Below are 12,561 nucleotides of genomic sequence, written 5' to 3' on the forward strand. Positions count from 1 at the left end.
CTTTTTTGTTCGCCGTTATCAATAAGCCATATTTTCTTTTTGTTCCACTGCCCCAAATTTGTCAAGGGGGCTTTTAGTAGAATTTTTAAATGTGAACATCTAAATTTGTATTCTGATGGTGAACTCTCTGACATGTTTGAATGCACCCAAACTGTACTCAAATCATTTTAAAAATGTGTCAAATTTACTTTTAAAGGGACTTATTATCTCCAGCACCATACCGAGACTACATGAAAACGGCGATGTTCTGCATTATGTAGTCGAAAAGATAAGACAAAAGGTCCGAAGGAAATTACCCCCTATGTCATTAGTGGTAAAACAAAAACATTGAATTCATTGATTTTCAAACACACTCCCACTTGCTGGAAAATCATTGTAGTTTCTAAAAATACCTGAATTGGTTATTATTTTATTCCCAATAACAGAGGGGGTCATTTCCTTACATTTCTCATATTTGACTACAGAACGTCGAAAATCGCCGTTTTAAGTTGGTGAAGTGTCCCTTTAATTTGATCAAGATCAAACATTGAAGACTGACTGATACATGTTTCATCTCTCAGTATAATCCACAGGAAATGAGTCGTCTGAAAGAGAAGCCAAAACAATCCACATGTTAAAGAAAATCCTCTCACATTCAACATACTGTATTTTACTATCATTACATTAGCTTACTTCAAGTGCTTATTTCGAATGGTTCGACAATATCCGCCTATTTCCGCCACTGTCTCCAGCCACCTCCATTTTGTTGCCGTGTGTGTGTGCTTGCTTGGTGCTGTTGGCAAGAGAACATTGCTGAAAACTCTGTCGTTCAGAGAGATTCTCCGGCAATGGACGGGTGAGCAACATTGTATATTGTACACATTCGTGCTTCTGTTTACATGTATAAAGCACGCGAATTCGTCTTGTGTGTGTATGATGTAATCTTGTTGAAAATAACTTGCCAAAATATCTCCTAGATGGCTTTAGCGACAATGGTATTTATTCGCCAGCTAGGGTATGACTAATCCCTGGAACGATAGCGTTCCATTGAACGTTGGATGTTGTTGAATATTATGTTTTATATAACGTAGCTAATGTGTAATTGTAGCGCTCCTTTATATAATGATTTTACAGATCATAAGCTTATAATCAAGGTGAACGGGAAACTTGTTTTGGTAATGTTCAACAACGCTCCATTATTGACGCGTTCCATTATTTTCCAGCATTTAGACTTAACCCGTGAGCTAGTCAACACGCCTACTTGCTAGTGCTAACAAGGGGTCAGTCTAGCTTCTGAAATGGTACGGGAAGTTACAGCTGATGCATGTTGCTGTTAGCAAGCTAGTTAAGCCAGTTTAGTTAAGTAATGCATGCATCACTCGTGTGATATATTCTTTATTTTGGGGGTATTTTATTATTAAGTATGTGGTTATAAGTTTCATATCTGATACGAGATATATCCGATATGGATGGAAAATCCATGCTGGGAACGTTTTCCTTCCAGGGATTGGTCAGATCACTTACAAGCCATCGCATCAGAACAGAAGCATGTGGAGTCTGGGGGTAGAAATCGAAGGATGGGCTCGTTGTAATACGTGGAATGGAGTGAGGAATGGTATCAAACACGCCTGATGAATGGAATGGAATGTTTCTTATTCCATCCCATGCATTACAATGAGCCCATCCTCTGATTTCTACCTCCACCAGCCTCCCCTGAGGTAGAGGTGACTCTGGCTACTTCACATTCAAACAAAGTCTGATTGATTGCCCGATTGATAATGCTTGCTATTTAGAAACATTTGGCTGGCTAGCTTGCTAGTTGATGGAGCGCACCAGTCCAGTCAGAAAGGGTGTGTTGTGAGACTTGATTATAGGATTAGGAATCTTGATGATCTGATCATCAATTATTTTGTGGACAGTTGTCAGCTAGTTATGCAGTTTAGCCCTGGTGGTTATATGGCCTCCATACTGTCAGATGTAATGATCTAACCATGTGCCTCATCTCACACTCACAATGAGGACTAACTTGAAGTCTTTTAGCTGTAGCTGTCCAGTTTGCTAGCTGGGTTACTGGATCATGTTTTTCCCTTGTTGACGGAAGTCTATCAATTTAGTGAGGAACTAGCACAGATCCCAGCTGTTATGTCAAACCATGAATTAAAGTAGCAGACTAAATGGTTATGAGTAGCCTAATCATAGTCGATACAACAATTAATAATTCAACATTTCCCTGTTCTTTTTTTTTTTTTCCAGCATCAGTGATGTTGCAGTTGGCGTAAAGGTAAGTCTTAGTCCACCACAAACAGATACTAATTTACAGCAATGGTAGTACACAGAACCCAACTGAAATAGTATCATATTTTGTTTTTATCGATAGTAGGCTATATATACTAGCACAGTTATCATTTGAGTTGCAATGCAATACACACAGGATTTTTGTTGGGACGGTGCCAGACCTGTAAATGTTGGTCAGGCCCAGCCAAAAGTTTGTTTTCATACAGCGTCCAAGATCGAGATGAAACATTACCATTAGGTTTTTGTCCCTATTTGATCCTGGACCTTTTTTTTATTCATGCCAGGGCCTATGTATTGGGACTAGAGCATGCATGTGTCAGCTTGATGTTCTAAGTAGGCTATAGAATGTTCTTTGATTAGGCCTACTGAAGATCTTTTGTCAGAAGCAAAACATATTGCACAAGTAGCAATAGGCCTAGCTGTATAGGCTACTTGATCTTGAATGGACTACGGTTTTGGGATGATGTATTAGATTGAAACTGCTTGATTGCATTTCATTTCATTTTAAAGTTCTTATTTCTTGCTTTCATGGTATTAGAATTTGAGCAATGAAATGGTAACAGTGCATGTCTGGGTTGGTTTAGAAAAAAACTGGTTATGTTGTATAAATACATTGTGGTCCTGGACCTCCTAACCTAGTTTGTCTGCAACAGCAGCATGTTTGTGTGTACAAAACAAAGTTAAGTCTTCCTCTAGGCTAAGGGAGATGGTTGCAAAAACAGATTTCTCTCATAAGATTGGTCCTTGCCATAGTGTTTCTTTCATCAATATTTCATGTCAAAAGAAGGTTGGCTTGAAGAAACATTTCTTAGCTGTGGTGTGTGAGTCGTCACGTTTAAGTCATAGACAACTTTATTACCTGCAATTTATTTGTGGACTTTGGGCCCTATGGGGGGCTCCGCATCTAATTTATCGTAACCATAAAGAATGTTAGCGCTAAAGAACAATTTGTTCAAATTCACTCACAGACGAAGGAGAGAAGCCTAAGATGGCCTATTAGGAAGTTGGGTCTGTAATGGCTCCACGCCTGGACATGCTGTCCCATCAGTCAGTTTTAGCGGCGCCCCCAGTGCGTCAGCGACCGACTGCGGCGGACAGCTCCGAGCCTTCAGGGAGCACAGAAAGATCTAGATGAAATGACATGTCTGACATCCTAGACTCGGCGAGATTAAACCGACATGCGGGGGGAAAAAAAAAAGAAAAAGAAAGGGCCGACTCTTCTGGTGTTTTATGCCCCTCCGTTTCCTCCGACTGTCTTGAGAGAGCTGTATTTCATTGTTTTCTTTGAGGGGGCTGACTGCAAATAAAAGGTGTCTTTCTTGGAGAGCATGCCTTTATTTTACTCTCACTCACTGCTCTCTTTGTTTCGCTGTTTTCTCTCCAGAGGGGATCAGACGAATTGCTGTCGAGCGGTCTCTACAACAGCCCCAACTCTGCCATGAGCAGTATCAGTGGTGAGTTTGGGCCCCCTTTTCTCGGCTCCCTTCCCCTTGTCTAGCCCGCTGAATGGAATTTGCATAAGTCATTTGATCGGTGTCCAACGGCATTAAAAGAAATCAAAGAATTAATGGGTGTTTCAAAGTGAAACTGCTGTATTGTGGATCCCTTCCTCACGGGAGGTATTTAGTATCTGAATAACCTTGTGCTCCTCTGTAGGTGGGCACCCACACAACGCAAGCATGTGACTGGAATAGTGATGGTGTAGTGCTGTGAATTTTAATGTCTCTCTTTTGAAGATGGTTGTAATGTCTTAAAGAGAAATAGAGCACACTTCTGTAATTTTGTAGGTTTCACACTTCTGTAGGTTTCTCAAAGCCATATACAAAATGCCTTCTTTTTCCACTCTTTCAGAATAAATGATAAGGCTGTGTTCCTCATGCAGGTTTAACTATTGGGCTGTGCTCATTTGTGTTGTTACATGTGATGAGATCTTTGTAGTCTCAGTCTTTGAATCCGTTTTTTTGTTAACATTTGTAGTGGGAGGTTTATTGACATTGGCTTTCAAATTCGGTACGGTCAATGATGTCGGAGATTAAAGCAAGGAGACATAAATCCCATAAACGGTTTATGATGCTTCCCATTGTGTCTCCTAGACGGCACATCAAATGGAAGCGACAGTAAGAAGTTAAGAGTGGAAGACAGAATGGAAGCGCCACCCTCTCGTGTCTTGCACATCCGAAAACTACCCAATGAAGTTTCAGATACAGAGGTCATCGCCCTGGGGTTGCCTTTTGGGAAGGTCACGAACATCCTGACGCTGAAAGGAAAAAACCAGGTCAGTGGGAGGTCTGAGGATAATGCATCCATTTTACATTTTGCCCTCTGTCCGGACCGGCCGATGACTTTTCAACGAGTATGGTGGGAGATTGTTGGCATTAGGCCCTGATATTCAAGATTCTACATTCTTTATTTGTCACGTGCATACAAGTATACAGTGAAATGCAAAAGTGACAGTGCCACAGAGTAGTGCAACAATACGTTTTAAAGTAAAATAAAATTAAAATAAATAGAATATAAGCAGCAGTATAAACAGCGGTGAAGCAATGTACACAATGGAATGGCTATATACAATGGCAATGACAGGTTGACAGTACAGTTAATTACAGTGAAAGGATTCCTCTCCTGTATTGCGGCTTTGTTTGATTCATAACTGCCAACGTCAGTCTTAATCGATTAGCGCTCATCCCTAACCTCATCACAAGGACCCGGGGACAGCAGCTGTGTTTGTCTGAAATGAATCATGGTGAAAATCTGGGTGGTTTCTTGAACCTTACCAGAAAACATGTCTAGGCCTACTCCTCTTTGGTTTGATTCTGTACGATATCTGCAAGACTTAAGATAAAACACCATTTGATGTTAGGGTGCAAGGAAAATCCTTTGGGCCCAACTTTAATACTTTAAATAAAAGAAGACACGTTCGATTCCCGGAGTCAATTGAGGTTTACCATTTATTACAGATCTGCAGGAGAGAGTCAAAAACGGCTGTCTGCGCAGAGACCCAACTCTCTGGCAAAGTTCACAATCTCTCTCTGTCTCAAACTCTCTCAGATGAGGTGTTTTCACGCAGCCTATTTATAGGGACAGCAACACATGCACAGTTCAATAACAAGAGGCCTCCATTTATGTCAGGGTTGCCTTGCACCTAACTTGGCACGTCCCCACCAACAGATAGAACCCAGGGGAACGATGTAACTGGCGCCTACTGACTGGCTGTCTCTATTTGTACTGTTGCTACATAAAATCATCGAGTATAATATTGATCATAACAGAATCATTGAACAGTGTATGACTGAGCAAAATATAATCAAGACATGGCTGTACTCATTTAAATAGATTGTTTTATGGCTATAAATGATGATAATAAATGACAGATGCAACATCTGTCTCCGCGTACAATAACACGAAGCTCAAAATGCTTTTTTTTGTGTGTTTTGCTGCTCAGGCTTTCATTGAGCTTGGGACAGAGGAAGCAGCCATCACCATGGTGAACTACTACTCGGCGGTGACACCCCAAGTTCGCAACGTTCCCGTATTCATCCAGTACTCCAATCACAAAGAACTCAAAACCGACAACACAGGAAACCAGGTGTGCAAGACAGTCCAACGGACTTCTCAGACTTTCACAAGCAGACATGGATTCATCCATAGTCCAAAAATAATTGCACTGTGTGATGTTAATGCCTACGTTTTGTCTAAACATTCTTTAGCAAGTCCTTTATAAGAGAGAAAGATGGTAATCCTCTATTGGTTGTGCCCTATACTGATCCAAACACCTTGCCATCCTTCTCCTAGAGGACACAAGCTGTCCTGCAAGCGGTGTCTGCGGTCCAAGCGGGCGGAACACCTACATCGGGTTCCGTGGCCGGTGATATTGCACTGTCTGCAGCCTCCAGCCCTGTGCTCAGAATAATCATTGACAACATGTTCTACCCCGTCACTCTGGATGTACTGCAGCAAGTATGTTCACTTACTTCATTACCTTATTAACTTTGTTGATATTAGTATGTGTTTTTAAAAATCCTCTTCTTTCAGTTTTAAACGGCTATGGAGCTGTTACATTATTGCGTTTTCATCTTTGTCCACTGTTTTGTCTTTTAGATTTTCTCCAAGTTTGGTACAGTCATGAAGATAATCACATTCACCAAGAACAATCAGTTCCAAGCCTTGCTGCAGTTCAGCGACCCATTGAACGCACAGCAAGCCAAACTGGTGAGAGAGGGGTGGCTCACCAACGGCTCTTTTCTGATGCACGTTATCCTCTTAAAAGACCAAGAATCGGGGCACTTAGTGGCGTAGCACTAAGAATCGCAAGATTCCTGGTTCAATTCCGACCCTCGACATGTCTTGCATGTCATCCCTCCTCTCTTTCCCATCCTTCCTGTCAATCTCTACTGTTTCTAAGCAGAAATGCCCTAAAAACATTTTTAAAAATAAATAAATACCAAGAATCGGCAAAAAAACGGAATTAACATAACTGGTGATGTTCCATTCTTCCTCAGGCCCTGGACGGTCAGAACATATACAATGCATGTTGTACACTGCGCATAGACTTCTCCAAGCTGGTCAACCTGAACGTGAAGTACAACAACGACAAGAGTAGAGACTACACCAGACCAGAGCTCCCAGCGGGAGACGGGCAGCCCGCCATGGACCCCTCCGTCGCCGCCGCCTTCAGCAAAGACTCCTCCTCCCTGCTCGGTAAGATCCCAGGTAGATCCCTCTCTTTTTTTTTTTCCCTTCTTCTCTTTATTCTTCACATTCCTCTTTGGACTCTTGGGGGTTTTGGGCGTGTGTGTGAGCTGTTTGTAATGTATTAAATGTCTGCCACCACAAGATTCTCCCCCGAGGCGCAGCAATGTTGTACACCTGCCTCCTAATTCCCCAGACAGGTGGTTGAGGCCCTGACACTGTATACTTGAGAACAGTAGACATACAATCTGCTGTCTAGGATGAAGAGGGGCTTTAAAATGAGGGGGGGGGGGGGGGGGGTTGGGAAATGAAAGGGTTTGATTAACGCCCAGCTATTCTCATGCCAGATCGGCCTCAGGGTGAATTAAACAAATTGCTTAAACAGTCCTTAGGGAGGCTTCACATAATACTGACGGAGAATTATCCTATCACTAAAACCACCAGTTACATCTTTTTCCCGAGGTCTTACATCACAGCTTGACACTGGCGTTGGGGGGAGACTTACTGTCTTTTGCCCGTTGCAGGTGCCCTGAGTCCGCTGAGTGCTGCTGCCGCCGCCGCCGCTGCCGCGGGGAGGGTGGCGCTGTCCGGACACTCGGGCTCCGCTGGCGTGCTCCTGGTCAGCAACCTCAACGAAGAGGTCAGTTCTACCCTTCCCCCTCTAGAATTTACCACCCATGACCTAATCTATCTCTCTTTTTCTCTCTCTCTCTCTCTCTCTCTCTCTCTCTCTCTCGTTCAGCCAGCCCACACCGTGCCGCTCCTTTTGTTCCCATCATTGTCTTTCGTGTCCCTTTTGTATCGATTTTTTTTAGTTGGTCTACAAATGTAATGATATGTTTTGTTGGCTAATTGGCAGATTGGTTGAATGGTTTGATAGGATCAGCCTCAATACAAGATTGAAAGGCACAGGTCTACAGTCATTAATTGATTACAATGAGGTTGGTTATAATGCACCAGCAATAAACCAGGCCACTACATACTATTCACTAGCTGATAGTATATGGGCATGTAGCTTAGTTTCTGTTAATCTTTTTGTGTATTTTTTTGTTGTTGCCCTTTTGATGTCCTAGCTGTTCCCTTCATCTGTCTCCTCACCCTTAATAACTAATAAATGTTTCCCCTAAGCCCCGGTCCTCAAAATATAGAAAAGGGACTCTCCAGTCCCTGAACTGTGACTCCATTTCACCGATTCTGCTCACTGTTTCCTAGATGCTCGCTATTACCTTTTTGTATCCTCTCTCTCTCTTCCATGTTGAGCTGAACCTGGTTAACCCTCTCTGTTTTCTCTCTAAGCTTTCCCCTCTCTCTGGCTCATATGAAAGCTCATATGACATGACCGCTCTCTGATTTCCCACCTGTGTCTTAAATCTTTCACAAACCTTGATCTTGTCTCTCATCACTCTCATTCTTTTTTCTTTCTTTCTTGTCTCTTCCTTTGCCACACTGAACTGAAACTCAAATCTCTGCTTTCTTTAAGCTCTCTCCTCTCTACTTACCAAGCTCTCTCCCTCCCTCTCTCTCTCCCTCTCTCTCTCTCCCTCTCTCTCTCCCTCTCTCTCTCTGGCTCCTATGAAATGTGGGAGCGTCACTACTCTCCATTCAGAGGACCCCCAAATTTCAGATACTCTTATGTCTTGTCCCACACATTCCATACGTGTCTGTGGAGGTCAAACATGACGTGTGAATGCCATAACGCACTGTCAGGTGGTTTTCACATCAACTCTTGCATGCTGGTGGTACAAACAGGGATTTGAGTGCATGGTCTTCGACTAATTCTCTACATTTCATACTCTTCAGCTGAGAGATTCTGAAAATCCAGCTCTACTGCATGTTTGCTTTCTTCCCATTACTATTACTCCTATTATTACGTTGTGATTATGATTTTACCCATGTATGTCCAGGGTGACGACATTTGGCACAATTTGTTTGCTTGTGTATTTATTACTAAGAACATGAACCAACCATTCTCTGACCAAACTCCTGCATTTCCAGTGTACTGACCTGTATTTTTATTTTTGTCCCCCTCCCTCCATTTTGTTTTTTTTCCAATTTGCATTTGCTCCTCCTCCCCCACCTCCCATAATCCCCTTTCCTTCTCTCCCCCCTCTCTCACCCCAACCTTTCTATCCCACCCCATCCCTGTAACCCCTACTGCTCATGCTTTGGACTTGAACCCAAACCATCCCCTCGACTCCCCCCCCCCCCCCCTCCATTCTTACAAATTAACTGCCTTGAACCATGCTCCATGACCACCTTCACCATTCTCCGGGAAACCACCCTCCGTTATGGATGATCTGTCCATCTCCGCTCCGCTCTCTACCTCCGACTCTTCTCTCTACCTGTCTCACGCTGCTTGCTCTTCTCTCCCTCTAAAGATGGTTACGCCCCAAAGTCTGTTTACCCTCTTCGGTATGTTATTGTTAGCACTCTACCTTTTCTTTTGTTGTTTATTTCTCTTTCTTTTTAGAAACACCACTAGGCTCTTTATTTATGTATTTATTTATTTCCATACAGTCATGATTTTGACTTGTAGTTTGTAGTATTTTGCTCTTCTGTCTATTGGTTTGGTTCTCCCCCTTCCTCTTTTGGCTCTCTAAACCAACCCATAGATTTGTGTTAATGCATGTTTATATATGATTTTTGCACGTAGTTTGATTTACCATCTCACCAAGCTTGTTAACTTATCTGTTTGAGGGTGTCTCTTATCTGTCCTTTACACCTCTGTTCAAGTCTTTCAATTGTCAATTTTATATCTGATGAGTGCTCTCCATCTCTTACTCTGTCTAAAACCTCCCTTTCTCCAGTGCTAACTTGTTTCCTCACTGTCTGTCTGCTCTTTCTCCCCTCACTCCCCCTCCTCCTGCCTGCCTATGGCTCTAATGCAGGGGTGTATGGGGATGCCCAGAGGGTGAAGATACTGTACAACAAGAAGGACAGCGCTTTGATACAGATGTCAGATGCTAATCAAGCCCAGCTAGGTGAGCCTCTATATTGTCTTTCTTTTTCCCCAATAGTCTGTTCTAACAACAGCAAAACAGCAAACACCTGGACTCTATGTAGTTATCATGTATCATTTTTCTTTTAACTGAATTCGGCCTATTGTATGAATTGATCAGACCCTCTTCCCTCTGTCTTTTAAATGTTGAAGCTAAGCCTCCCTGTTGCTCTGTATCTTCTCCCACCTCAGTCTTTGTGTCTGATTTTGTTTCTGTGTCTCCCAGCGATGAGTCATCTGAATGGGCAGAAGATGTATGGGAAGATCATCCGGGTGACGCTGTCCAAGCACCAGTCTGTGCAGCTGCCCAGAGACGGCCTGGACGACCAGGGGCTCACCAAGGACTTCACAAACTCCCCCCTCCACCGATTCAAGAAGCCTGGGTCCAAGAATTTCCAGAACATCTTCCCTCCCTCCGCCACACTCCACCTCTCCAATGTCCCGTAAGTACACCAGGGAACTACTTGGGTACACTTTTCTGACAAAGGTTATTCCAGGCAAAATGTTGTGCGGTGTGTTTTAAGATTATTTAAAGCACTTAGGAGTAGCAATTACCCATGTGCTGGCTTTTCTTACCTTTTAACACCAAACTGTTTTGGGGTGTGCATCACATATTAGACATGATTTAAACTTTTCATTTAGCTCTGTGTCCATTGTTCGAATGCTAAGCCCATGTCTCACTTTCATAGACAAGACGTAGCTGAAGATGACCTCCGACTACTTTTCTCCAACTCTGGTGGCACTGTGAAAGCCTTCAAATTTTTCCAGTAAGTAACTTATTGGCCATCATAATGTAGGCTAACTGATTTAACAGTCCTTTTTTTTTTTTAGATTCTATTGTGAATGAACTTGACCGTACATACCTAGATTGCATCAGTAACCAATTTGCCTTTTTCATAGGGATCACAAAATGGCGCTCCTACAGATGTCCTCAGTGGAAGAGGCCATCCAGTGCCTGATTGACCTCCACAACTATAACATGGGCGGCAGCCAGCACCTTAGGGTGTCCTTTTCCAAATCCACCATCTAAACCTGCGCTCATCTAAACCTGCGCTCATCTACACCGCTTTGTCTCCAAGCGCTTTTTCTGGCGTTAACCTGACTACTGTTTCTGGACATTGGGGACCACAGTTTTTACCCATTTTTGTGTTTTTTCCTTTATAAGTTTTAGCATTCCTTGAGAGTATCAGAAAACTCTAATCCAACTGTGTAAAAAAATGTGTGTATCCCCCCTGTGAGTCCCATGCCCAATTTCTATTACAGGCAAGCTATTCTCCCTCCCCCCCACACACAGACACACACTTTTTCAAATGAAGGAAGGATGAATGGACATTGGCGCCTCATTTTTTATTATTATTTGACAAGATATGTGCCTTACCTGACAATATCAACTCTCTTTGCATCTGAATATTTCCATCAATACCCGTAACCTGCTGTTGAGGCCCATTGATTCTGACGGTGCGTGACATTGTTTAAAACACAATTTAAGTTGTGTGTTCATGCAGTTTGTCAAGATCTGCCACTCAGGAGGTGTAGCCTAGCCGTTTCAGTTGTAGGTAAAAAGAAATTGGGCTCAATTCATTGGTTGTTGTGGAATGACTAGCCATTAGATTGACATTGAAACAGTCTTTTTACCGTTTTTAAGCAAAGACCATGATGCTTTAAAAGGTTTCATATAGACAACAAAGGATACAGCTTTAATCCCTGTTTCTACCTGTGAGATTAATTTAGCTTTCTTTTCCCCTCTCAAGTTTCCTCAACTCATCCGCAGCTAAAATGGTATAATGTGGCTTGTGGCTGAATATTCTTTACGTGTTTTTACCTTCGATGCTTTTCTATTGCAATTTACTGTTGTACATGGGTTGAAGTTGACAGTGGTTTTCTAAGCATGTCTAGTTCTTGGAATTGAAAAAAAAATCTGGTGTTGCATGCATTGGAAGAAGCTAACAGAAATGAGCCTACAGTGAAGTCATCTTGTGATAGTGATTGTTACTGGAGTGGGCCAACTTTGTGGGACCAAAGTTTTATGTGCCTTTTAGTTTTGATTTACATTGCATAAAAAAAGGAGAAACATTTTATTGAACTTCTGAAATGTTTTGTAATTGTTGAATAAGAAAAGATTCACAATTTGATTCAGACTCGACATTATTCACAATGGGATTTCTCAGACGGTTATCTTCAGATTTACAGTACATGTACCCACTTTTGTTTCATGAAGAATCCCTTCCCTCTAAAGCTCAGCCTCAGCCTTCTGCAAAGATGTATCCAGAGAAATAGATTCTGTGTCTGTTTGGGGGGAAAGAAAAATAAAATAAAATGTCATGTATATTTTCTATATTAGTTGAATTTTTACATCTCAAGAAATGTAAGATTCAGTATAGTTTTGAAGCGGCACAATTAAAAAATAATTTTCTAACAAAGTGGGGAGGTTTTTGACTTGGTTGTGTGTTTTAGATTTTTGCTCTCTCTCTCTCTCTCTTGTGTGTATTCTGCTTTAACTCTGTAGCATGCTCAATAAACACTTCTGTAGCTCTGTATTCACCTCTCCTCTGTCTCTCTGCTGCCTCTTCCCCTTTTCTCTCCGGTCTCACATCACTACG

The 12,561-nt window shown here is 42.2% G+C and overlaps 1 protein-coding gene across 2 annotated transcripts; it reads left to right on the top strand.

Annotated features, from left to right (window-relative positions):
- The first annotated feature begins 750 nt into the window (after nucleotides 1-750).
- On the top strand, nucleotides 751-12,255 carry ptbp2a (polypyrimidine tract binding protein 2a). Of its 2 annotated transcripts, none has more exons than XM_083666426.1 (14): nucleotides 751-835; nucleotides 2,233-2,260; nucleotides 3,659-3,728; nucleotides 4,368-4,549; nucleotides 5,717-5,860; nucleotides 6,067-6,231; nucleotides 6,373-6,483; nucleotides 6,774-6,984; nucleotides 7,488-7,603; nucleotides 9,342-9,375; nucleotides 9,852-9,944; nucleotides 10,188-10,404; nucleotides 10,651-10,728; nucleotides 10,862-12,255. In XM_083666426.1, the coding sequence occupies exons 1-14, from the start codon at nucleotides 828-830 to the stop codon at nucleotides 10,989-10,991; spliced, it is 1,587 nt and encodes a 528-aa protein (XP_083522552.1). In that variant the 5' UTR covers nucleotides 751-827; the 3' UTR covers nucleotides 10,992-12,255. The 2 variants fall into 2 exon arrangements, with proteins under 2 accessions (XP_083522552.1, XP_083522553.1); XM_083666427.1 differs by having other exon boundaries at nucleotides 6,774-6,972.
- The last annotated feature ends 306 nt before the right edge of the window (nucleotides 12,256-12,561 follow it).

The sequence above is a fragment of the Argentina silus genome (assembly GCF_951799395.1).
Source record: "Argentina silus genome assembly, chromosome: 1".
In the NCBI taxonomy this organism is placed as follows: domain Eukaryota; kingdom Metazoa; phylum Chordata; class Actinopteri; order Argentiniformes; family Argentinidae; genus Argentina; species Argentina silus.